This window comes from Micromys minutus, assembly GCF_963924665.1.
Source record: "Micromys minutus genome assembly, chromosome: 12".
NCBI classification, from domain to species: domain Eukaryota; kingdom Metazoa; phylum Chordata; class Mammalia; order Rodentia; family Muridae; genus Micromys; species Micromys minutus.
The window spans coordinates 13,170,751-13,198,210 of NC_137981.1; the positions used below are offsets into that span (position 1 = coordinate 13,170,751).

The 27,460-nt window shown below is 50.2% G+C and overlaps 2 protein-coding genes across 2 annotated transcripts; one reads left to right on the forward strand and one right to left on the reverse strand.

Annotated features, from left to right (window-relative positions):
- Window positions 1–79: 79 nt before the first annotated feature.
- Window positions 80–1,278, forward strand: CBLN3 (cerebellin 3 precursor; the record flags this gene model as incomplete). Its single annotated transcript, XM_080926326.1, has 3 exons — window positions 80–355; window positions 673–792; window positions 1,081–1,278. 3 exons carry the CDS (start codon window positions 80–82, stop codon window positions 1,276–1,278), a joined length of 594 nt encoding a protein of 197 aa, XP_080782452.1.
- A 7,241-nt stretch (window positions 1,279–8,519) lies between these two features.
- Window positions 8,520–27,015, reverse strand: NYNRIN (NYN domain and retroviral integrase containing; the record flags this gene model as incomplete). The annotated part of the gene is made up of 8 exons (XM_080926327.1): window positions 8,520–11,373; window positions 12,788–12,889; window positions 13,672–13,773; window positions 14,968–15,064; window positions 15,392–15,522; window positions 16,270–17,369; window positions 17,958–18,461; window positions 26,818–27,015. The coding sequence occupies 8 exons, from the start codon at window positions 27,013–27,015 to the stop codon at window positions 8,520–8,522; spliced, it is 5,088 nt and encodes a 1,695-aa protein (XP_080782453.1).
- Window positions 27,016–27,460: the final 445 nt, after the last annotated feature.

Genomic DNA, 27,460 nt, shown 5'->3' on the forward strand with positions numbered 1-27,460 from the left:
GAAGCCTTGAAGCAGAGGAAGGAGAGCGAAGGGGACAGAACCCAGCGAAGTCTGTGGGTTACAGAGACACCTAGCAGGGATGGCACCAAAACGGCACAGCCCCAAGGTGTCCTTGGCCCTGGTGCTTCTGACCCTGGAGGCTGGGTGGGCTCAAGAAGGGTCAGAGCCTGTCCTGCTGGAGGGGGAGTGCCTGGTGGTCTGTGAGCCAGGCCGACCTACTGCAGGAGGACCTGGGGGAGCAGCCCTGGGAGAGGCACCCCCAGGACGAGTGGCGTTTGCTGCAGTCCGAAGCCACCACCACGAACCAGCAGGAGAAACCGGCAACGGTACCAGTGGTGCGATCTACTTCGACCAGGTAATCCCTCTGCCCCACTAGAAGACATGCAAGGACCTGGACTCCACACTCCAAGCCACTTTGCATCTCTCAGACTCCAAGAAAACCATTCCCTGTATCTCTTGCTCCACCTTCAAAGATGGCCACCAACCGTTTGCCTTCTTTGATTCATACACATAGCCATCTTAGCCCTTTCCCGTAGATTTTTCGTCTACAGATGTCTGTCACATCTGTTTGCCACCCCTTCTCTCCTCACCCATTGAACAAATGCAAATCCCCGTGATGTTCCTGAACCCCGGGCACCCAGAATCCCTCTCAACAGGATCTGCTTCCCGCAGGTGCTGGTGAATGAGGGAGGTGGCTTTGACCGGACATCGGGCTGCTTCGTGGCCCCTGTCCGTGGAGTCTACAGCTTCCGATTCCACGTGGTAAAGGTGTACAACCGCCAAACTGTCCAGGTGACCCAAATGCCAGCCCACCTCTGGGGAAAGGGAGGGTCACAGTGGACCACAGCACATTCCCGATAGCCCTTCTATTGACCTGTATCCAGGGGGCCAGGAGCAAGGGAGGAAAGGTTCTGGCTAGGAAGATATGGCAGATGTAAAGATCTCAGCATTGCCACCCCTCAGTGCTCACTGGAGAACCCACTGAGCCTCAAGTTCCCCCAATAAAAGCTCTTGGGAAGATGGGGTGATGTCCTGAGCTAAGAAATAGCACTTACATGCTAACTGGGCTCCCCTCCCCAGGTGAGTCTGATGCTGAACACATGGCCAGTCATCTCAGCCTTTGCAAATGACCCTGATGTGACCCGAGAGGCAGCTACAAGCTCTGTGCTGCTCCCCCTGGACCCTGGGGACCGTGTGTCCCTGCGCCTTCGTCGGGGGAACCTTCTGGGTGGCTGGAAGTATTCAAGCTTCTCAGGCTTCCTCATCTTCCCTCTCTGAGGACCCATGCCTTTAAACAACAGATATCCAGCACCTGCCCCTTCTGCACCCCCCCCCCCGCCCCCGACCCAAAACCAAGTCTTTTTGGAGCAAGAAAAAGGCCCCTCCAGGGTGCCTGCAGCCTGCCTCCTTGCATGAGATTGTATTTAAACACCCCAGGCTAGGAGTAGAGATGAGCAGAGCTATGGAATCTCTAGATGAACCGGCTTCACCACTACCACTCTGGTCGCCCTTGGACTCCACTCCTGTTCTCCACCCCAGCCTCTTGCTCAGTGCTATTTGGTGACAGGTGGTGCGGGTAAGCTTGACAGGCTCCCACAGGGGCCCAGATGGACCAGCCTATAGTACCTGCAGGCTCCATCCTGTAATGGATGCCAGAAAGGAGAGCTCTCAGCCAGCACTGTATGAACAGAGCTGACAGCTCAACCACAAAGAGCAGTGTGGAGAGGCCACAGAGCATCCGTAGCTGGAGAGACAGGATGAGGTTATGTGCCTCCCCTCAACATGTAAATGATCTGTGCGTAAACTGGAACAGTCAGAAGGCAGGAATCCTGCCATCCCTCTGTGTCAGGTCCCAATGGACTCTGGCCTTCATCTCCTATATTTGTGTGTGTGTGTGTGTGTGTGTGTGTGTGTGTGTGTGTGTGTGTGTGTGTGTTCGTGTTTGCTCTGGCTAACAGGGGAAGCTAGAGCATGGAAAAAAAAAAAACCCTGGAAGCAGGGTCAAAGGTCACACATGAGTCATGGGACATATTAGTAACCACGAGTCCTCTTCCTTGAACTGCCCCACCTTGGAAACCTAAGTTTCAGCCACTCCCCACTCTTGATCAACACCTAGTTCCTCCAGCTGTCTCCCAGCTGATCTCCCTGTCCCCTCCATCGCTCTTCCTGGAGATCTGCAGGTCTTACTCTCCTTGGGTTTCCTGTTACCTGGGAGTTCATGACTCATCCCTTTAACTACTCTCCCATCATCATCAGAAACTCTCTTTTACCCAGTCATCCCAGCATGAATGGACCCTTCTAGAGCAACCGGGGAGCTGTGGTGGTGAAGCCGGTGTGCCTGTCCTGTTAGTGAGGGTGCAGTTTGGCACAGGACCGCAGGACTGAAGCACATACAGCTTGTTGAGGAGAAAATAAATTCAAAGCTGAGCGTGGCAGTCGAAGCTTTTTAGAAGCTATAATGTATAGTGCTCATGCTAAATAAATACCAGAACGAGTTTTAAAATGAAAATCTAGGTGTTGATTCAGGAGACAGAGGCAGGTGGATCTCTGTGAGTTTCAGGCAAGCCATAGTAAAACCCTGTCCGAAAGAAGGAAGGGAGGGAGGTGGGGAGGGAGGAAGGAAGGAAGAAGACAAGGAAGAGAAATAAGGATGGAGGTGTAGCTCAGATGCAGAAGTTAATGTGCATGGAGCACCAGGTTTAACCCCAGCACTGGGTTTGGCAGGTAGGGAATAGACAAGGGGGTGAGGGAGGACTTTCCTTCAACATTTGTCCTTACTTTGTGACCAGGAAGACGAGTTTAAACAAGATAATGTTTCTGTCTCACATGAAGAATCTGAAGCTGGGGGTTCAGGATAATCACAAAAGACTAGTCTCCCCTTTTGGAATGCCTCTTCAGCATGCAACCTCATGGCCCAAGATGGCTTCTTGAGTGCCAGCCATCACATCCAAACAAAGCTGGAAAGAGGGAGAGAAGAAAGGACACAGCTCCTTCCTTGAAAGGTTTTCTGACAGCTGCCTACACACATTTCTGATTACATCTCCTTGCCAGAATGGAGTCACACCACACTGGACCACACCAAGCCAGGACAGGCTAGGAAACAATCTTACCTTTTTATGGTACTTTCCATTTGCATGCACTCATGACATGTGTGTGTGTGTGTGTGTGTGTGTGTGTGTGTGTGTGTGTGTGTAAGAGACAGAGAGACAGAAAGAGAGTCAGACTACAACTTTGGGTGTTGGACCCCCCCACACCTCCTGCTACGTTTGAGACAGAGACTCTAACTTCACTTTGTATACCAGGCTATCTGGTCTGGAAGCTTCTGGAATTCCTTAGAGCACGAGAATTACAGATGCACAGACTATGGCGGGCCTGAACATAAACTCAGGTCATCAGGTGTGCACAGCAAGTGTGGTAGCCATTGGACCCCCTCCAAAGCCCATAGACTTTATTCCAGGCAGTCATGTCCAGTGAAATGTCAGGAAACCTATAGTAAGGAAGAAGAGTAATTGGACACTGGCAGTTTTTCAGACTACACTAGACTAGATCAGCCTGATAACACCAGGTGGTATAAGACGCTGTTTATTTATTGTCGTTTCTGTAAGTCAACAATCTGGAAAAGCATAACTATTCTCCGATAAGGTTTTGTTGAAAATAAGGTGAAGGGCAGTATACTTCCTTCCCAGATGGGAAGAAGGAAGAAGCCACTTCCAAATTCATCTAGCATTCAGCCCCTTAGAACTATCGTTCTGATAACCCCAAGCTCCTCTGTTTTCCAGCTCAAAGCCTCACCCTCTGACTCTCTCCAGTCTATAGCTGCCACATACTTCTGATGTCCATGGGGAAAGTTCTTGGAGGTTAAGGATTCAATGCTTAGACTGGACCCACCTAGAATATACAAAATAAACTTTCTATTTTAAGGTCCCCACCAGCGGTGTTATTTGCTAAGTTCCCTTGTCGTGTAGCCGAATATTGAGATAGCTTCGTGGTTAGGGTACAGGCTCTGAGATACCTGCATAACACAAACTTAAAAATCTCAAGATGACATTTTGAGAAAAACACTTGGCACAATTCACCTATCCGATGGGAAGATATGAGTCTGAGATACCCAAGACAAAGATCAACATAGGTTTTTGGTTTGGTTTGGTTTTTAGTTTATTTGTATTTTTTTGTGTGGCTGTTTTGCCTGTGCACCACATACATACAGTTCCCTTGGAGGCCAGACGAGGGCATCAGATCCCTTGAGACCGAGTTACAGCAGGCAGTGAGCCACCTGGCGGGTGCTGGAGTGTAAGCTGGATCCCCTAGAAGAGCAGCCAGAGCTTCTCCCCACTGCTCCATCTCTCCAGCTCGCCCCCCGACTCACACACACTGGTTTCAGTCATTGTAGAAGATAAATCAGCTCCTACCCAAACAAGAACTCATTGGTTGATAGTCCAAGACTTCCTGGGCATGAAGAAAATGCCCCTCTTCTCTTTTGACCCAGAAACAGGAGACTTATCTTTGACCACACAGCCATGTGGCCCTTTTACATTTGAAGACCAAATCCAAAACTTGGTCCAAGTAAGATAGTGTCCATTTTTATGATAGTGGGAGTGGAGGTTTAAAACTGGACAACCCAGCCTAGTGTAGTGGTACACAGCTGTAAACTTGGTGCTTAAGAGGCAGAAGCAGGAAGATCTGGAGTTGAAGGCTAGCCTGGGCTACATAAATTCTGTCACACATGTGCACTAAACTTGTATAATGCTGTCGTGGTATGTTTGCTTTATTAAAATGCTCAAAGCTTTTTAAAGGCTCCGACCTATTAGACTTGTGGTTCCATTAAAACGTTCAGGAGAACTTTAATTTGTAATCAGTGTTTAAGTGATTTGACTTGTAAAGTTGTTGATTCGTTGGCTGTGTGTTTTTTGTGTTCCGTTTTGCTTAAGTAAGTTTCTATTAAATAGTGAGGAACGCCTTTTTGAAGGCTGTGTGTCGTCTTTTCTAGGAACCAAAGTTCCTTAGACTCGAAGAACCTAAAAAATAGAATCCACTGTCAACTTTCAATCTGGTCTCTTCCTGGCCCTCCCCACCTCTGCCTCCGCCACTGCCCTCTGGAGGCTGAACCTACCCCCCCCTGGTCAAGGTGTCCGTCTTCCCCCACCAACATGGACCCTGTTTCCTCTGAGCACACTCCTTGCCTTTGGCTCTTCTCTACTCTTTCCCTTCAGCAGTTAAGAGTTTGCATCTCTTCCATCTAGGAGAAAAAAGATGAGAAGAGAGGTATCTGTGGCAACAGGTAGCTCTCTTCAGCTCCCCAAACCCCAGAACCCCTCAGCATCAGCTCGCCTCCTCTTTAAGGCCTAGATGTCATGATCTGTGGCCAGTTGCTGGCCTGGGAGGTCACTGGTGAAGTCTGGCTCTGTCGCTCTGCCCACACTGCCTGGCCAGTCACCCATCCCCAGTGGTCACGGCTGTTCCCATGCAGTTGGTCCTCCTGCTGCCCAGGTGTCTTTGCAGTCCTGTCCTGCCATGTCCTTCCGGTGTGCTGCTGGAGCACTCTCTGGGCTTTCTGATCTTTCTGCCCATGTCCCAAGCCCTTTGTCAGACTCGTCTGCCACTTTGTTCATCTCCTTGCTGTTGCGAGGCAGGGTCTTACCCGGCTCTGCATCCTGTGGCTCCAGCTTGCTGAGATGCTTGAATTGTAGGCTTGCACCACCCCGCCTAGCTCACCCTTAAACGATGGTGTCTCTCAAGCTTCTGCCCTGAACTTCTCTGGTCTTAACACACTCCCAATAACACTCTCGTCCATCCACAAGATGAAAACCTCCCCATGTCTACAGAAACCCTTCTGAACAGACCTCTTCATTCCACCTCTGCTCAACTGGCTGAAACACACTTTGTAATTTGAGCTTTCCTGTTGCCCAAACCAGAGACCAGAGTTTCTCCCGAGGACTCCCCCTCCCCCACCACAAACAATGATTCTGCTTATTGGTTCCCGTCTACCTGACCGGCAACTAGTGATTTTTAAGCTAGAATTCTAGAAAATGCTCCATATCCTGCTCCTGGCCTCCAGTTCTCCTCAATCCCCAATACTTTCTCTACTCCAGAACTGCCTTAGTGTTCCCTCTAAGCTTTAAAAGCTCCCAGTGGCTACAGAGTAAGTTAGAGGCTAGGCTGGGTTCCATGAAACCCTGTCTCAAAAAAAAGAAAAGAAAAACAGGGATACACAATTCTCTTCTAGAACCTTGTAAAGTAACTGATCTAGAAAAGGACAGGATTTTGCTGACCACCTGTCCAAGCGACTTTCTCAGTCTCTGACCTGTACTAATTAGTGCTTTTGCTTTTGCCTTGAGTGGCTCTAGGCTGACCGTTCTGAAAACCACAGACTTTGTTCCATGGGCTTCTCCTATGCCTCAAATCAAACACTATACTGGGCTCGCTTATCTTTCTCCTTCACCTGACATTGGGATCCAGGAGAGAAGAGATTATGTCCTTCACAGGACCTATCATGCTCTCCACTCCTACATAGAGCAGAACACATAGTAGGTGTGCTTCAAATAGGAAATGAATAGGGGTCACACATGCACTCGCCTGTCCCTCCTGCACGCTGTAACCATGACAACCGAGCAGAAGTCTGGGCATGTAGGAAAGGCAGCAGAAAGCCACAGTCCAAAGAATGCTTAGCCAGAAGTAAGGACTCCAAATTTGAGGGGAAAATGAGGGTTTCCAGTTCAGGAAGAGCAGTGAGCCCCCCAATACCCCCCACTCTCTTCATCCCCCAGTTCGGAAGAACATCTCAACATTGACTCCATTTAATTGATTTATTGAAAAATAAAAACCACTTGAAAGAGCATATGATAGAAATTGTACTTAACAGGAAGAAGGGTTTGGATATAGTCCTGGGGTGGGAGAGTGAGGCAGACTACTATATGAAGACATGGGGAAGAGGCAAAGGTGGGGTGGTGAGAAGTACAGTACCTGCTAAAAATTCTACAGCTAACCTCTCAGCATCCTGGGGCGCACTCAGCATTCATTCCTGGGCAGGCTGCCAGCCCGACTGGCTGGGGAGCAGCATTCAGGTAGCTCAGGATTAGGAAATGTCACCAAAGGGAACAGAGGTACAAAATCCGAAAGGATTCTCATGCTTACACAAGTTGCTAGAACCCCTATCGCAGTGATGATTCATCTGGGTCCCAGCTCAGCCACCAACTACCTGTGTGACCATGGGCAAGTCACTTCCCTTCTCCTCCGTTATGAAAGAAGCTTGGCTCAATGGAGACCTCTCCTCAGGACCCTGCGTCCTGTCTAGCAACCTGAGCTCAGCCAGACAACTGAATCGACTCCTTGAGAAACGAGCTACTAGGAATCCAAGCCAGAGTGGCCTGGTGCTGGACTCTCTCTAGCCTGTCAGCTTGGCTGTGTGAAAATGCAGAGCCGTGAGGATCATGAGAGGCCCAGTCGTGCTGAGTGAGCTCTACACAGAGGCAGACGTGGGGCACTGCAGCTATCAGGACAAAGCTGCCCCATGCAGGCAAGAGAGGGTTGTGAGCTTTGGCAGAGGATGAGTCAGAGGAACAAGAGGAAAAGCCACCCAGCCATGTGCCAAACTACCCACATCAGATGCCCTGCCCTTGACACAGAATGTGGGCACCACTAGACCTTACAAAAGCAGCTCTTCCAGTATAGACACCACACCCGGGATCAGGGTCCTTGATGCCCGAGAGGTGACCACCACCACAGGCAGGGGTCAGGAATCATCTTTGCCGACTGAATCGACAAATGAGGTAGGCCAATTCATCCCCTTCCACCTCCCCTTACCGAACAGGTAGTGGCTATAGCTGATCACCTCCACCCAGAGCCATCATCCCGGAGGCACAGGAAGGCCACACCCCTTTCTTAACCGCTATCCAAAGGAGGCTAACTGGAGAATTGCTACCTTATTGCTACCGGGCGTGCCTGTGCCACTGAAAACTCCAAGGGCAAAGGCTTGCCAAAGGCAAGGTGGAAGGGGAGGCACTCACGTGAGCGGTGATACCTACCGGGAGTATCCTGTCAGTTTAGCTGTGTAGAAATGCAGAGCTGTGAAGGTCAGCCCTCATGATCACGAGAGGCCCACTCCCACTGAGTGAGCTCTGCAGAGATACCCACACTATTAAGTATAATATGTGGGGTGTAAGACACTAGGGAGGGGTGCACACACCAATATACACCTGATTGTGTAAAAAGGAAAAAGACGGCACTTGGGGAGGACTGTGAGCCTGGCCTACTTTGTTAAGAAACTTTTGCTCCAAGTGTAGAGCCGCCAGAGCCCACTTAGGAAACCTTTGGCACATTCTCCAAAACCCCTATCTGGGGATGTGCTATAGGGACATTCATCCCTGGGTCAAGGCAGCTCAGCAAAGCTTTACAAAGGAACTTCTCCACAAAAGGCACAACTAAGGGGACCCAAAGAGCTGAGAGCAATGCTCAGGTCAGACGGGGGACTAGCAGCAGAAATGCAGGACCCCTGGAACAGGCAGCTCCCCGACTGTTCTAACTCACTGCTCTGAGTCAAGGGGCAGGGGGGTGTCATTCTTGGGAAAGGCCTTCATTAGACTGCTAGGGTAGACACAGCCCAGCTTGTCTGGGACTGGGAAGCCCCATATCCTATAGAGTGACAGGCTCAACCGGTCCACGATATAAAAAGGGCCCATCCATTTGGCGCTGCTGCCATTTCTGGGAAGAGACAACAAGAGGACCTGGTCACCCACACTCCACTCGTTCTCCTGACTCTCCCTCTTGAAGCGCCTGTTCTCAGCCTTCTCGCTGGACTTCTCTGCCACTCTCCAGTGGAAGTCCAACAGGTCTCGCATCAGCTGCAGCAAGAAGGCATCCATCTTGAGCCCTTCAATGTTTGCCCGGCTCATCTCCCACCACAAGGGCTCCATCAGCCTCATCTCACCCCCAGTCAGCACCTGGAATGGTGTGGGCTCCGAGGTGGAGGCCCTAAAAGCCAGGTGCAGCAAGGGCAGAGAGGCTGCCCACTTCTTGCCGTACAGAAAGATGAACTCCTTCAGGGCCCTCTTGAATTCCCAGTAGGCCTCTGAACTCATCAGACAGGGGAACTGAAGAGCCCTACTCAATGTAGCCACTTGGGCTCCTAGGGCTAGCCCACAGCTCACCAGAACATGACGGGCAAACTGGGGGCCTTGGGCTGCCTCCAGCCTTATGGGAACACCCCATCTTGCAAACACATGCTGCAGTAACACCTGGGCCACAGCCACGTGAGTGTAGGGCTTCAGAGGGAATGCCTCCACCCACCGGGTGTTGGCATCAGCCACAATGAGCACGTGCTTATGACCCTCTTCGCTCACAGTGACTGGACCCACTACCTCAATCTGCAGACTAGACCAGGGAGCGGTTGATCTGAGAGGCCATGGGGACTCAATAACCTTCAGCTCCCCACCTATGAGGTTTCGGGGAATGCAGAACAAACAGCTCCTACAGTAATCTTTCACGTGTTCCTGCATTCCAGGCCACCATCCCAACAACCTCGCCGTCTTATAGGTGTCCTCTGGCCCCTGGTGCTCCCCCATGGGGCTGTCATGCACAGAGAAAATCAGATCCCTCCGAAGTTGCCTTGGGACTACCCAAACCCTGGGATGCTTTTCCCCCTTGAACATGAGCAGGCCACTGTCTGGGTCCAGGCTGAGTGAGTTAAAGACAGGACTGAAAGGGGAGGGCCCAGACAATTTCTGCCCAGCCTGCAGCTTGGTAATGATATCGGCCAAGGTGCTGTCACTCATCTGTAAGGCCAACAAGTTGGGCTTCCTGCCTTTAGTATGGGGGGTCACCATTGGCGCTGGCACATCCTTTGGCAAATCCCACCACTGCCCACCCCCTTGGGCGCCCTGCTTAGCCAGAGTGTCCACCGTCACAGCAAACAGAGAGCCCCGATAAGAGGTTCGGTAGATGAAGGGAAGGGATGAGAAGCCAGACGTGAGAGAAATGATGTAGGAAAGCAGGCTCGGATGAGGTAGTGAGGTCCCGTCAGATGACAGGAAGCCTCGGGCTTTCCAGAGTGGCAGGAACTCCCAGAGGACGCTGAAGATCCAGTTGCAGTGGGTGACAAAGACCACTGGGGACTGGGACCGGCCGAAGCGCTCTAGGCCACAGGCCACGGCTGCCAGGTGGGCGTATGTGGATGTATAAGGGGAACAGGAAAAGGCAAGGGAGACCGGGGGGCTGGTCGGAGACAAGATGTAAAGACCAAAACCAGCACACAACTCGTCGTCGCGGTAGAAGCAATAGCCAGACACATGGACACAGATAAAAGTAGACAGGTCAGAAGAAGGAGGCAGAAGCTGGAAAACTCGGGGTATCGAGGAAGGAGGTGTCAGCAGCTGGTTTTCCCCCAGCAGGCCCTGGAGAAGGGACAATTCCAATTCCCTCTTGCCTTTGTCCTGCAGCAAGAGAGACCATCGAATCAACCACGCTTCGGAAGCCCTCCGGCTATCCCATGCCTCAGTATCCACGGTGGTCCGGGAGGCATAGGAAAGACGGAGAACCACTGGGTTGTCTCCAACGCATCGGGAGAAATGCTTGAGGGCCCAAGCCACAGCATAGGGGCTGTCCCCTCCTGACTGAGGACCCTCGCTGTCCTCATCGGGGAGGAGAGGTTTCGAGGTATAGGCGATGGGGTGCTTCCTTCCTGAGTGCTCCTGATGCAGGCTGGCCCTCAGTGACACTTGGCTGACAGTCACCTCCAGGTAGAAGGGCAGGTTAGGGTCAGGAGTTGACAGGCAGAGGGCACACACTAGGGCTCGTTTCAGGGCCAGGAAGGATTTCTCGTGTTCCTGGTTCCACTGCCAGTCCGGCTTCTGCTTGAGGAGGCCGAGCAGGGGCCCCACAAGGACTTCGTAGTCAGGAATGACATCCCGGTGGGAATCCATAAAGCCCATAAAGAAGGACAGTGCGGTGAAGTTGCTAGGGGTGGGGAGCTGGGAAAGCTGGGCTAGGACCTGCTGACAGGGAGCCTTCCCATCCCAGGGGACATCCAGGTATGGAGACGACACCACAGGCAGAAGGTCGATGTCTAGAGCCCCCTCCGAGGGGTCACGCAGGCTGAGACACCGGAGGATCTCCTCGGAAAAGGATGGGCACTCGACCCCGAACGCTGATGCGGGGTTGGAGTCCTGCTCCTCTTGTTCATCAGGCTTTGGAGTTCCTGGCTCCTCCATCAGCTCCTCTTCCAGGTTTCCCTCCCCCTTCTCCATGACTTCTTCTACGGTCTGTGGCTCCTCCACAGGTTCGGGATCAGCATCATCACCATCACCCAACTCACGGATGCTGGCTGAGCTGGGAGGAAGGGTCTTCCACACCTTCAAGAAATTGCCAATGTCCATGTCTAACCTATTGCCAAAAAAAAGAAAAGAAAAGCAGAAAAATGAGGGGCGGCCCCAACCCCAGATTATCCAAGGGGAAAGCCACACGCACAGTCACCCTACAGAGCCCACTTCATTCCTAAGAGTCCGTCACTTATGGTAGGGGTAGGTCAGGAGCCAGCTATAAACACTTGCTCTCTAGCATACACATGCCAGAACTTCACTCAATGGGGGGATCGTCTGCTCTGAGAATTTATCAAAGCAAAACCTTACTGACTGTAGTGGTCAGTCTTAATGATCAGCTCGACACAATCTACAATCAGCCGAGAGGGTGGTCTCAGTGAAGGACTGTCTAGATCTAGTACCCGTAGGCAGACCCGTGAGGGATTGTCTTGATTACACTGAGTGAGAAGACCCTCACTACGGACGGTTTCCATTCCCTGGACAGGGGATGCCACAATACCAACAGAGAGAACAAACTGAGCACCAGCAAGCACACATCCATTGCTCTTTTCTGACTGCAGGCAGAAGGTGACCTTCCCAAGGTCCCGCCGCTGTGACTGCTCCCCTGAGCTGAAACAATCCTTTCTCCATAGTTATTTTTGTTGGGGTATTTTATCACAACAGGGAACCAAACTAAATAAACTAAGACCGTGAATCGTTTAGGTTTAGTTTTAAGCCAGTGGCTTGGTAAGAGATGACTGACGCTCTTACGTCAGGATGAACATCCCAGGGGAAGTTCAGCATTGTGGGGGAGGGGGAGAAGAGCTTCAGCTTCCTTTCCGCTGATGGAATGAGATGAGAGATGAGCAGGAAGCAGTGTCCGGTCCACAGGTCCCAGGCACCGGGGGATGGGCAGCCAATGTGGCTCAGACCATAGCAAAGCCAGAGGGTCAGCGTCGCCACAAACTAATTCTGCCGAAATGACCTTGGAAAAGTCACTTGAGTCTCATCTATGAAATGATGCATACGGTTGCTTACACCTAACTGAAACTGTGAGGATCAAAGGAGGTGAATGTGACAGCGGCTCCCTTGAACAGCAGGCAAGATCAAGCCTGTTTCCTGCCACACATCACCAGCAGCCTAAAGCAGAAATGGTCAAATGGCCCCAGCCTGAGAAGACGTTCTTTCTGCCTGCCAGACACACACGTAACGGAATGCTACACAACTGCCAAGGTTGGGTTTGCATGACATAGGTCCGAAGACAGTGAGAAAAGGCTGAGCACGAAGGCCAGTTGTGGAACTATGCATGAAAAGGTTCGTGGGAAACATTTAAAGTGTAATGTAAAGAGTAGATAAAAAAAATAGATAAAAGCGTCAAAATGTAGCAGATGCTTAGAGAGTAAAAGGTCAAACTGCCCCATTCGCTATTAAGAACTAGATAAATGCTGACTAACATTCAGTCCCAGGAACGCCTGGGAGGGAAAGGTCTGACACAGTACCTGTTTGGCTTCTTCAGAAATTCCTCCAAGGTGGGGCCATCTCGGCCCAGGGGGTCATCTGGTACCATGAAGAGATTCCCAGCAAAGGTGAAGGGTAACAGGCTAGACCCACAGGAGAAAGGGGCAGGTCATAAGTGAGCCTAGAGTCAGCTACACACTGTTGCCTCCACGGGATGCTCTCTCCCTCTCTCTCCGCCCCCTCATACACACACACACACACACACACACACACACTCACAAACTCACACACACACACACTCATACACACTCACACATACACACACACACTCACAAACTCACACACACACACTCATACACACTCTCACACACACACACACTCACACACACACACACACATACACACACACACTCACACATACATACACACTCATACACACTCACTCACACACACACACACTCACACACACACACACACTCATACACACTCACACATACACACACACTCATACACACTCACACACACACATACACACACACACTCACACACATACACACACACACTCACACATATACTCACACACACACTCACACATATACTCACACACACACTCACACAAACTTACACACACACTCACACACACACACACTCACACACACACACACTCACACATATACTCACACACACACTCACACAAACTTACACACACTCACACACACACACTCACACACACACATACACACACTCATACACACTCACTCACACAGACACATACACACACACTCACCTACACACACTCATATACACACTCACACACACATACATACACACACACATTCATGCACACACATGCACGCACACACTCGAGCGGGCACATACACACAGCATTTACCACTGGCAAGCCACAGACTGTCTGACATCTCACCGATCTCTGACCACCAGCTTCTTGGAATTATTCATTAGGATGTGGATCTGCTCGTTTGTGACAATGATTCCATCTGTCTCCTCTGCCAGCTTTACCATGAACCTGCAGGAGGAAAGGAAGTCACCCACCGTGCAGTCACTACCCCTCTCATCAAGCCAAAGCTGTAGCACATCCTCTCTTCCATGTGTCCATCTGGAATCCCAGCAGCCCCCAGAGGGTGTTCTTGGTTGCATAGACCCCCAAATGTATATACAGCCACACACCCCTCTTACACATATAGGCTCACGCAACACACAGAACCCATCCCCTGGCTCACGTTTGCATATGGGTATTTTCTGCTCCCATTTTTTTACCTGTAAGATGCAGATAAAAATACCTACCCCGAGTTGCTCTAATAATTAACCTGAGGTAACGCTTCTAAGTACCTAATTCGGTGCCTAGTGCACAGCACTCAATATTCTTCATCAAGGCACAATACTCACACCCACGTCAAGATATACATCCACATACGTATCAACACATAAATCACATGGCTTAATGAACAAACCTCTTCTCCCTGGGATCACCTTCCTTCTAGGAAGGGCTGTATGGATTGCAGGGAACACAGGAAAGAAACAGAACCTTTCCCTACCCAACATGCAAAGTGCCTAAGAGAAGTCAAAAGCTGCCGGCTGGGCACAGCAGAGCCTTCCTACCCTGCTCTAGCACAGACTCCCCCGGGCACGCTGCTTCTATAGCCGTGCTGGACAATGAAGGCTGAGGATTGACCAGCAGAGAGGATACCAACATTTAGACTAACCTGGTCCATCTAACCCCTTTTCTATAACCTTGCCCAAGGATCCGCCTATGTAGGGTTACATATATACCTCCTCCCAGAATCAGAGCTTGAGGAACAAAGATTAAGAACATCCCTTGAAATAAGAACTTTAACCCAAACTGACACCTAAAAGTCTAGGACACCTCTAATGCTAATTGGACAAGCCGTGTGCTCATCTAATTGAGCAGCACCTCCGATTAGCAAATTAACACCTCAGATTGCAATCCAGTGCAGTGGGTCGGATGAGCCTCGTGCTCATGAACCAGTGCACAGCCTCTAGAAGCCATAGAGAAAGAAAGCCAGTAAACTTGAGGAAGTGCAGCGCCCGAGTTTCAAAGACGGTAGCGACCTTGTGCTTGGGGAGAGCCAACCTTCAACCATCTCCTAATTTGTGTGCCAATCCCTGCTCTCTGACACGCCATTTGTCTCCATTTCTGCCCGAGAAGATGAGCCCCACGAAGGGACACGACCCAGTATACCTGTAGTCGTAAGTGGTGATCTTCTTGCCGTTCTCCAGCTGGGAGGGGGTGATAGAAAGCATCTTCAGTCTGTGAAGCTTCGTCAGAAAGTGGCTCTCTGAGGGTGACAGAACAGAGAGATAGCAGAAGAGCTACATGGCAAAGATCAGGGTGGGGTGGTGGGAGAATGGGCCAGAAAGGCAAAGACAAGAAAAATCAGCAGGAGACATGGCTCAGTGGTTAAGAGCACTGACTGCACTTCCAGAGGACCTGAGTTCAAATCCTAGAACTACATAGTGGCTCACAACCATCTGTAATGGGATCTGATGCCCTCTTCTGGTGTGTCTGAAGACAGCTACAGTGAACTCATACATTAAATAAGTAAATAAAACTGTATTAAAGAAAAAGGAAAGCCAGATGACCTTGGAGGGGCTGGGCATCTCACCTCTCACCCTCCGGTTCTTCTTCAGCTGCCAGGTGGGCACAAACACAGTGATCTCTCGGTGTCCCCGGTTCCAGAAGTACTGCACTGCCATAGCAACGCCCCGGCAAGAGAAGAAGTGCTGCAGGCCGTGTCTGTGGGATGATGGGAAAAGAGGGAGCTACTTCCCAGAAGACCCTGCTCCATCATTCATCCCTTGCCCTGAGACCCAAGCAGGTAATGTCCCCAAAACACCAAAGATGCCAGCATTAGCCTTTCCTTAACGCCCCCAAACAAGGTCTCTCCTTGAAGTCCTAGCTGTTCTAGATGGAGCGTACTATGTAGACAAGACATCCATCCTCCTGCCTCTGCCTCCTGAATGCTGAGATTACAGGGGTGTGTGCCATCAGACCTGCCCTGCCCTCAAACAGCTGCCTGGAACTTAAGACAGAAGAAAGAGAATTCTGACCCCCTACTGTGTGCCAAGAGCCCGATCAGCACAAAGAACTACTCTACCGTGTGACGGATAACGCACATCTCTGCACTCACACCTCTACAACAGTAAGCAACAATCTCTCAGGCAGGCTGCAGTCTGGAAAAGCTTCTAGTAGTTCTGGGGCCAAGTCTTGCAAGTGTGAGCTACTGAAAAACCGGCCTGGGTAGAGCTGAGCCCAACGGCCAAATAAATCCCTGGCTGACTCAGAGACCATAAGCAAAACTTTTTACCTCTCAGACTCTACAGCTACCTAAGAATAGAGACCTTGTCTTCCGTGATGACTCTGTACGCGCTACATGAAGAAGCCATTCAACATGGGTCCCCTTCCTCCATCTTTTGCTCCCATAGAAAGTCTAGGAGGAGTACCTGCCCAGCTCCCCAGCACGTCCAGCCCCTCGCTACTCACACCATGGCCACACTGCTGCCATCAATGACCACTCTCCTCAGCCCTGGATCCCCAGGCTCCTCAGACAAGTTCATCTCGAAGGGTGTGTTCAAGGCCTCGTTGTACCTCTGGAAGCTGGTCACTATGTTGGTGCCCTGGGAGTGAAGGGACAGCCTCTGGGTTCCATCCCAAGCCCCAAGAAGGCCTTCCTTCAGGAACTGATGTTTACTTCGGGAGGCCACAGTACTACTGGGCTGGAGACTCTGCCTTCCGGTATTTCCCTGGCCCTTCGGCAAGGTGACTCTATTCTTTGAAGCCTGAGCCTCACTCAGGAGCTTGGTAACATCCACGGTCGGCCCTGCAACTGCAGACGCCTGAGCCTCTGGTGTTTTAGAAGCTCTGGAGGTATTAGAGGCTGCAGGTGCTTTGGTGGCTACGGGGACTTTGGGAGCTGCAGACTCTGCTTTAGCTACGGTTTCAGTTTGAACTTTGGGGGTCTGGAGGCCTGCAGGTGTTTTCATTGAAGGTGTTTTCTGAGCTGTAGAAACTTGGGGGGTTGTGGGTGTGGCAGGAGCTGTAGGCACTTTGGGAGCTGCAGGCGGCCCCCCTTCCGTGGGTGGGTGTTCAACTTTGGACACTGCTGCAGCTGCTGGCGCTTTGAGAGTTTCAGACGATGTTGGAGCTTCAGGTACTGACTGGCCTGTCATCCCGGATTGAGCCATTGGCCTGTCTGGAGTTGTGGGTCCACCTTGCTCTGTGGACAGTGCTAAAGAGGACAGCTTTTCCAAGCCTTTACACTCTGACAACGCGCTCCCTTCATCTCCCTGCTCACCTCCAACTTGGGGTACAGATGGTGAGGATGGCCCCACTTGCACAGGTCCTGGATTAACCTTCTCTTTGATAGCACAATCCCCTGGCTCCACCGATAAACTGATGATTTTGGTGGGGGTCTCTGGCCTCAGGCCATGCTTTAGGGCTGTCTCCTTTCCTAGCTCCCCGACTGGTCTACAAGCTGGGCTTTCTGCACTGGGCAGAGGAACCAGCTCTTTCCTCTTCCATTCCAGCTTTAAGGGCAAAGGATTCTTTCCAGGCAGCTTCAGCTGAATGGGGCCCACAGGCCTCTGCCAGAAAGGGAAATTGAAGCAAGCCTGGGACAGAAGCCAGGCCAGGTGAAGAGACTGCAGTTCATTGATCTTCCAGAAGGTGGCAGCAATGGCCCCCGGCCACGAGGGCCCAAAGGCTGGCCCTGGGGCCCAGGCCTCCCAGGATGGGCACACTCTCAGAGCTGGTGACTGCAATGAGATTCTGCCTTCCGTCTTCTGTGCCTGCCTTTGCTGCAAGAGGGCTTGGGTGTGGTTCGCAGAGTCCTGGCTGCTGATATCTTGTGCAGCGGCCCCTTCCTCTCCGACACCATTCACATCACCTTGCTTGTTGGACTGGTCCCTGGAGAAAGGCCAAGTTGATTGAGAAGGTAAAAATGGCAATTTGGTTCCCCAGTTACTACTTCGGGGAGGTCGGGATGGGGTAGGGGTGGAGAAACCCATCTCCAGTACTCACTGTGCTAGCTGGTGTGTGGTCTCCGGTGGCATGCTCTGAGCTGGGGTCGGGGACCCAGCCGCTCCCAAACGTGTTAATTTCTTTGAATTTTCTGAAGCCCGATTCAAGGTTCCTATCTCTTGGAGGGGTCCAGGGCTCTCTCCTATGGTCACCAGGGATGAGCCTTCCTTCTGCTGCTGGGTAGGGAAGATCAGGACCTCTGGGCTGGGGTAGGTACCAGAGATGCCAAAGTGGCTGAGCCACTTAATGATATCTTCCTTGCCAGCAGCATCTCGGACCAGACTGAGAAGCAGCTCCTGGACGGCTGGAGGAAGCCGGAGCAGGTCTTTTGTATACTGGCCACCACGGATCCACACCAGGGCCCCAAAAGCCCGGGTCACCTCTGTCTCCCAAACCCCTCTGGGGGTGATGATTGGGGCAGGGCCCCAGCGCAGCCGTGCCACCAGCTCCTCCAGCCAGTTCTGGATCATGGTAAAAGACTCAGTCAGCCCACCCACCATTAAGGAGCCAGGAGGACCAGGCACCAGGTAGGCTAGGGTACTCCAGCAGAGGCAATCCAGGAACAAGCCTTTTGCCCCGAGAAAGGCGCAGTGCAGGACTGGCGGGTAGCGGACCTCCTTCCATAGCTCTGGGCTGCACAGACCTTTCAGATATTCCTGGAAAGAAGGGAGACAACAAAAGGAACCAGTCCTGTTAGTGGCTAGCCCCAGTCTGCCGGCTGCACCTCAAAAGCCAGCCTCTCCAGCCTGGCCAGCGCTGACACCACCAAAGCCAAATGTTCCCCCTCTTCCCCACCCCCTCTTTACAGGGAACAATAACAGAATGGATAAGAACTCGGTGGGAAGAAAAGATCTAAGTTTGGAGGCAAGAGACCTCACGCTTAGTTCTAAGTTGCCCTCAACGGACAAGGATTGTAGGAAGTCTGTCATCTTCTCAGGACCTTCTGTCTTCACCTAGGGCCTCACAAGTTCAACTAGATATGCGTGAGTCCAGACCCTCCACCCCCTGGCACTATAAAACATGTGGCACCTGAGGGGAAGAAAGCTACACACTCTCATGTGCTGAGAACCTGGGTAGCCTGGGGTAAGTTATTACTTCCTTCCCCGTGGCTGCGTCTCCCCATCCACTCCTGCCTCGGGAGCCTAATGGAAGCTTCAGTGAGTTAAGCGAGCTTGTCTTACTAGGATAGTGCCTGGCACAGCCTGTTCTCATTCTATGGACTCATAAGGGCTTGCACGAGTACACGAAGATCAACAGTGTCTGCACCAGATCCTAGCCTGTCTGCCTCCCTGAACCCAGAGCTCTCTGAAGCTCCTCAGGCTGACTGACTTGCACAGTGACTTGCAGGTAATCCTGCAGAATTCCGGCTTAATCCCCTCTCCAGAAGCTCTCCAGCACAGCCTGAACCTGTAACCATGGTAACTGCTGCCCAGTGATGGAGGTAAATTGCTGGGCCAGTGTCTAGAGGAATATCCCACTGAACGGAGGGCCTCCAGTGCTCTGGCTGACCAGCCCTTGTGTTCATCTACCTACCAGCATAATCCAGTGATCTCCAAGAGCTCCTAAGCAGTCTCTGAAACAGCAGCCCAAGTGAACTGAGGTCACCTTCATGTCCTTTCACATCCATACCCTTCAGAATCCTCCGTCCTGCCTTCCCTGACAGTTCCTTTCCATGGCAAATGCTCCTTCACCCCCTTTTAAAGTCTCTGGCAGCCATCTGGAAACCCAGGCTAGCACCCCTGCTCAGGGCACAAGAGATTTTCCCTGCTTTATCTTGTGTTTACCTCCCTTCCTGGGGGTAACTTCTCTCAACAAAATCTGACCGGCATCCCACCCGAACCTCATCTGGTTTCACTACCAAGAGAGAGCAAATGTGCAAGCAGATCTCACTTTAAGGAATGCTCACCACCCCATATGCCCCACATCCCAACTACACAGAAGCAATGTGTAAAGCCAGAGGCAGGTTGAGGAAGAAAACTGTGGGCAATTTCTTTAAAAAAAAAAAAAAAAAAAAAAAAAAAAAAAAGCCTAATGGGATTAGGGAGATTGATCTCTGGGCAAAATGCTATTGAGGACGGACCTCAAAGAGCCACCACCTACAGAGGTGATTCTCAGCCCGTGGGTCATTGACAGGAGTCAATGTGGAAACACCAATATTTACATTTCAATTCACAACAGTAACAAACTTAATTGTTATAAAGTAGCAACAAAAGAATTGTAGGGTTGGCAGTCATCACAAGGTGAGGAACTGTGGGAAAGGACAGCAGCATTAAGGTCGGGAGCCTCCACCTAGAGTGATAGGAGCATCCCAGAGGCTCACTGGCCAGCCAGCCTCGTCAGTGCGTTCCATGTTTAGTGCAAAATGCTACCTCCAAAAGGTAGACTGGATTGGCTGAAGAGACGGCTCAAAAGTTAAGGGTTGCTTGCACCCAAAGTCAATTCCCAGAACCCATATTTGACATCTCACAACAGCGCATGACTCCAGCTCCAGGGGAGCTGACACCTTCCAGCCTCTGAGACTATCACACTTACAGGGCAGGTACACTTTATGCTCACTGTACGAAGGCTCTCTCTCTCCACACAGAGAGAGCTTAAAATATGTATTGTTCCACTGATAGTTCACCACTTTTATGACAGTATAGCAATTGAGATCATTTTGAAAATAATAAGTATGAATTAATATTTATTTGGATCTTGTGTGCCAGGCACATAGATTATCTGATATATTCCTCTCTCAGTCCTACAAAGGCAACCTTCACTATCTTCCTTTTAGATGGGAGAAAATCACATGTTCAAGCTCACATATTGGCATGGATACCCAGCACAATGACCCCGAAGCCTACAGTCTTTCCTGTGTGAATATACACTGCAAAGCCAAGCCACACAAGAAAACAGCAGGCATTTACAGTCCAGAAAATGATTTGAATGATCTATGGATAAATGACACCAAAAAAAAAAAAAAAAAAAAAAACGGGAAACATCAAAAAAGGGTGATACCATCTGTAGAGACATATTGCCAATATTCCACAAATCCTCTCAATCGGAAGTTAAATGGAAATATTAGTACGAACAATATCACGTCACAGGTACTTATGACTCCCCAAGATTCTCCTTCCTTTTTATAAGTCAGTGTTCAATCCGCACGTCCCTACCTCTAAAGGGCTTACATCATTCTCTTCTCAGAAGCATAGCAGACAATGTGTCACACAGTGAATAGGACATTGTTTTTGAAAACAGAACACAGAAGAGTCCAATATTAAAATGTGAATGAAAGACCCAAGAAAAGGGTTGAAAGATATTCAGGCAAGAAGCAGGAGTTAGCCAAGTATGGTGATGCATGCCTTCAATCCCAGCACTAGAAGGCAGGGGAAGGTGTATCAAGGCTACCCTGGTCTACACAGCAAGTTCTGGGACACCCATAGGTACGCAGAAAGACTGAAAATAAAAAGCCAGACTTAGAAAATAGAAAAAAAATCAGTGGTTAAGAACACCCAGGGTCAATTCCTAGCATGACACAGTGGCTCACGACTGTTTGTTACTGGATCTGCTGCCCTCTTCTGGTGTGCAGAAACACACGGAGGCAAAGCACTCATACATAAAATACATAACCAAATAAAAAGAGAAAAAGCAAACAAAAGTAGGAGAAGATGTGAAGGGTCTGCAGAAAGCTCATCTAGACGGGAACTCAAGAGGGTAAAGTGGGTGTGAAGGGTCAGCAGCCCCAAGTTCCCCAGGCCAAAGACCATGAAGTCCAGGAGGAATGTAGAGAAAGTACCGAGCCACACACGGAATGGAAACAGAGGTCCGTACAAAGGTTCCCCCGAGAAGCCTCAGCATGTTGGAGAACACTACAAACTTGCTCAAGGGAAAACAGCTCAGGCAAAGGAGCAGGACAAGAACAGCCTCAGGCTGCTCAAAAGCTAGATGTCAGTAGAGTGACGTCGTCGTCGTCACATTTATGAAAGAAGTAAGTTTTCCTTTCTCACTCAACACCAGTTAAACTACCAATCATGATATGCAGACATGTAGATTACAACACCTTTCCTCCTAGGATATATGGGGTAAGCATGCGGCTCCATGGAAGAGCCTCAGTGTTGGGAAAATATATATTATATTTACACGTTTTGTGTAATATGTATTTATTTATATATTTCATATATACATATGCCACTTCATACATTCTTTGCTGCCCTAACAAAATACCACGTGTTGGGTCATTTAAATTCATAATTTCATTTGCTCCAGGTTTTAGAGACTGTGACGAGCACCAGCATCATCCCACGCTGAGACAGAGAACAAGCAGAAGAATCTCCAAACGTACAACGAGCCCATCTCGTCATAACAACCCACCTCTTAACAGCCATCCCTCTTATTACCCCCATTGGTTAAGTTGTAACATGAATCTCGTAGGGACAGGCAGAGCATAGCAGCTCTACAGAACAAAACAAAAACAAAAAGAAAGAAACAGGAAAAGAGCTAAACAAGGTCCTGGATAAAAATCAAGAGAAACCTCAGAATACAGTCATCGGTTCTACAGTCATTACGGAACACTGACTACAACTGTCTTCGTAGGACCTGGCTCATTCACACTGCATGTGGCTCAGGAAGCAAACTATGTCTTGCTTCAGAATTCCCTTTGCTGGGGCACCATCTTTTTAATTTGATAAAAGCACTGAGGAGAGCCAGCTGCACACCTGAAATTCCAGTACTCAAGAGACGGGAGCAGGAAGGTTGTGAGCCAGACACCAGTCTAAGCTACACACTAAGTTAGGCTACATCCACATAACTAGACACTATCAAAAGAAAAGAAGAAAGGGGCAGGAGGAGAAAGAAGGAGAGAAAAGAAAACTACAAATGGATGAGTTCCATCAACCCAAGAATGGATTTAACAAAGAACAAGATAACAGAGGCCAGGAGATCAAGAAACTGAGGTGACAGAAAGGGTGACGGAGCATAAAGAGGGGGCTGTCCACAAGAGAATATCTGCAGTTACATAAACTCATTTGTAGGGGCTTGTTCTCGGCTGGACACTTTCAGGAGATGGTGGGACCTCCGGAAGGTGGAGTCTAGTGAAAGGAAGTGAGGTCACCAGGGCATGGAGCTCTCTCTGTGACGCGTGGTACCACCACAGGCGCAAAGGAAGCCTTCTGATTGATAATTGTTCTCCTCACATAGAAGAATGCAGTGAGGAGCCAGAAGGTTTAAGCATCTGTGATATGTACGTAGAAAGATAAGCAATATGGAAAGGAGTTTTTAACTTTGATTAACCCATAAAAGCAAAAGAAAACAAAAGCCCTAGAGTACTTCCTTCATGGAATAATGGAGCAATACCTAAATATAGGCTTAGAAAACAACGGAGACCAAACACATTGGAAAGGAAGGGGGTGTATCGGTGTGAGGGAGCAAACCCCTCACGTGTAATAACAGGAAAAAGAAAGCAGACATCCGACATTAGTCGAAAAGCAAGAGCGTCTCTGAGCTCTGTGAGAAACACGGAGACTTGTGAATGCCAGAAAGATCCCAAAGGGTGGGAAAAGATTGTTATCTTTTGTAAAATTTAAAAAGGCATAATAACTTTTAAATGTAAATTACATGATGTTTAAAAAAAACAAACAAACAAAAACAGCTGTTGGGCAGTTTTTGACCATGCATGCCTTTGATCCCAGCACTCAGGAGGCAGAAGCAGGCCGACCTCTGAGTTCAAGGTCAGCTCTGTTGTCTGCAGAGCATGTTCCAGGACAGCCAAGGCTACACAGAGAAACTCTGTCTCAAAAACTACAAAATAAAAACTTTAATTAAAATTTAAAATGATAATAAAAAATTTTAAAACTGACATTTAAACAAAAAGAGATCAGGTTCTCAGTCATGACACAGATATGTAGTCCCTAACCAGCTCATCGGGAAGAACCCTGATTTAGAGCACTTGCCAATTTCTGTGGTGTAAATATTCTCACGGTGGCTATAAATAGCTCTCCAGTAGCTTGCAAAGTTTCTAAAATTTTAACAATGGGCGCGTGTGAGCCAAACCCAGCACACACCTGACCACAGTCAGTTTCTTTGGTTCTACTCACTGAGTACCAGGGACAGGCCAACTTCCATCTTACACCAGAGAACCAGAACACAGACCCCAGAAGTTTACCACTGTACGAAGAGAGAGAGACAGAGAAAGAAGTGTAACCATGTCACCTGTCCTGTGTGGTGCACTCATCCTCATAGTTGTCAAACAGTGCAGAAGGCACGGACACACAGGTTCAGCACCAGGGTCCATTGAACCACTGTTCAACTTTCCTCTCTATTTGGCAGTTTCACCTCAGGGGAGCCAGTTCCCCGAGATTCTCTTCCTACCTGGGTTGTGATAGACAGCAACATCTCTAATATTTCCTAAATCTGCCCCTGCACAAGAACTTAAAAACACAAGTTTAACAGATTTTTTTTTCAAAAAGCAAGCACAAATAATAAAAAACATACTGGATCCTAATTTAAGGGAGTCTGCATCTTTCTTGACTCCTCTTCCCCTTCCAGAGCAGACCTCACTGTCCCTCCTCCTCTCCCAAAAGTTCTACGCCAGTTGACCTACATATGGAAGGCAACAGCCAGAAGTCATCCAGGTCCCTACAGTAAGGGACTGCTTGGCAGGAATTTGACATTGAGCCAAGACAGGGAAGTAAGCTCAGGCAGGAATCTGATTTTAGGCTAGATCATAGAAGTAGGCTTCAGGCAAGAATGACTTTGGGCTAGGACTGGGAAGTAGGCTCAGATATCTTGGTCATCCTAATAAGCCCTTGGAAACAGTGATCACAGGACTTTGTTTATTACTTTGCTTGTTCCTAGACTATTTGTGTTTATTGTCTTGCTTGTTCCTTAGCCTAGAAACGACCTTATTACTTGCATGTAATTAAAATGGTATAAAAGCAGACTAGGAAAAAATAAACCCACCTCAGCCTCAGAACTGGCTGGGGTCATGCTACAGTGCTGTCTAATTCTTTTTCCTTTTCATCCTCACGCCTGCCCTGGAAAACCTGTTGACTGTGTTGGCTTGGTCAGTACAACTACAGTTGGAGTCAGCCACATTGCACCCTTCTGAAAAACAAGGTATCCTCACATCAGGAAAGGCTCACATAGTAAGTAGCCAAAGCCTCTCAGCTTAAAAGACACCAAATTGGAAGAAAGACTTGGTCGTTATAAAATCAGTTACTAACAGCAACACCTGGCTTCCTCCCGGTGGCGTTCTCTACATTTTCCCCAAGTATTTGACCATGAATTCTTTCAGTTGGCCCTCACAATTCTTACATGAGAAGAGTGTTATTACCTTGTTTCACAAACGAGAGATAAAAGGTTCAAGATGGCTGAATTATTAGACCTGGGCCTCTTCAAACTACGCTTCTCTATCTGGGCTGTGATGTGGCAAATCCAGGCCTCCTGAAAACCTTAGCCTCCCTGCATTCCACAGTCCCTTGCCCTCCACCCCTGAGTTTCTTTCTTCTCTTCCCACCAACACAAGAAAGGAAGTTACCCAGAATTCCTGCAAGCTGCTCCCACCTTCAACAATGCCCCTCCCTAGGGCAATGAGAGGAGCCTGACAGAGCCTCTGGATCCACTTAGCAGGGGCTTGGCGTGAGAGATTTAGGGGTGAAAATCCACAGTCCAAAGAGGCAGCAATGCTAACAAGCCTGAGGCTGACTTGAAGTTTAAACAAGAAACACAAAGTGGAGCTTCTCAAGCAGTGTTCTTCAAGGGGCAGAGCAAGTAGGTGGCTCCGGGGCAGAGGGCCTAAGTGACATGCAAAGGCCCCGGGTTCAGTCTCCCAGTTTAAGGAAGGCACTGGTCAGTTTGGTTAGCTCTCCATGAAGGCTGAGCTGTGGTGCTTTACAGGGGTAGAAAGATTAAGAATGTAAAGAGCCCAAAGGCCTCTTCTTAGCTTACCCTACCGCGGCCCCTGAAACTAAGAGGCCCCTGCACATCTGTTCTCTGGGCAGACACCTCTCCCCTCCCCCCAGCACCTCTGTCAGAACTGGGAAACTGCTGAGGCAGCAGCTTACTAGGCGTGTTCAGGGAGAAATTTCCCAGCTTCCCTAGGCTTCTGCTGGCTGTGTTCTGGGCCTCCCCTACCCAGGCCCTGACTGGCTGAGATGTGGGTAAAGCCTCAGCCAGAGAGCTTAGACGAAGGTATCTGAGAGAAGGAAGCCTACAGCATTCCTGCAGGAGAAGATAAGGGAATCTGAGGGAGTGGGGGCCCTTGGGTGTGACTAAGGCAGAGGGAGGAGCCCAAGCAGAGGATCTGGTCAGAGAAGCCAAGTTGAGCATAAAAGGAACAAGCTCTGACCTGGCCTGTCCAACATCCAGCAACCATACAGCAAGCCCTTTCATCTCAATGCCCATGGTCCTCCCCCAGATTCCCTGGCATTCCGAGGCACTACCTTACAGAACAAACACATCCTACCCTGAGCCTCTCAGAGAAGCTACTGGGTACAGCAAGAATGTGGGGCAGGGTCCTAGGTTCTAGCCCAACCTCCTCCCACTCTAAGCTCTAAGCCCTAATGCCGCCTCTATAAACTGCCAACACTGCTCTACAAGTATCTCTAGGGCCCTCCTCTGGTCCTAGTTCTCAAAGAAACCGCCCAGGATTTAAGCAGACAGAGGGATGGAGGCCTTGAAGAGTCTTGGTGAGAACAAAAGACGTATGTTGCAGAGGCCAAAAAAATGCAGGCCCTTAGACAGATTCCCAACGATGGAAAATCGGGGCCCCGTTCCTGACCAGAGAACACTTGTAGGAAGAGACTCTCAGCAGAGGTTCTTCCAGCATAATTAAAGGACAGACGTGACATGCAAGAGAGGGGTGGGGCAGAAGAGAAAGAAGGGAGCAGAGGGACAGAGCCCGGGTTGCAGATCTAGAGGGAAAAAGGCCCAGACCCGGCAAGCCAAGCGGCAGGACCCCAAGACCTATGGGACTACTGCCTGTTCAGGCGTGAGGGAGAGGATCTGACTAGAAAGGTTAGAAACGAAGCTGTTTACCTTGGCTTTGCCCGTGTTTTCCCGGGGCCCCTCCAGCTGCAGCCAAAAGTAAGGGGTGTCGGGACGGCTCTGGAAAGCGGTCACCTTGACCCTGAAGACGCGCTGGACTTGCAGCCGCTGCCGGTGTACCCGGGGCTTCGATTTTGTCTGCACCATGAACCATTCCTGCGCTGGGGGTCTACCCCCGGACAAGAGCATGGCTGTCCCTCCCGCCCGTGGAAAGCGTGAGAAGTGTCAAGGGTCCCTGCACTGAGGCCCCCAGCCACCTAGCCCCGCAGCCTAAGCCACGCCTCCCCTCCTTGAGGCGCGCCCCCCACCGCCTCCCTGCTGCGGGCTCTGCGACCCACCCGCCAGCGCTCCGCGCCCGCCCTCCCAGCTCCGTCCTTTTCCGCAGCTGCACAGGAGACTAGCCCTTCCTGCTAGGGGTAGTAGCTAGGGGTGGGACCGGGCGAGATCCCGGCGCCCTTCCTCCCCCCTCAACCCCCCTCCCCCGCCTCCGACCTCGAAGCCAGGCCCCCTGGATAAGCTCGCCTGGGCTGCTGGCTGGCTTAAAGGGGCGCTGAAGACGGGGAGGAAAGGAGAGGAGGCTGGGCGGGGGTGGAGGGGGGTGGGGGAGGCGGACAAGGTCTTGGAAGCAACCGCC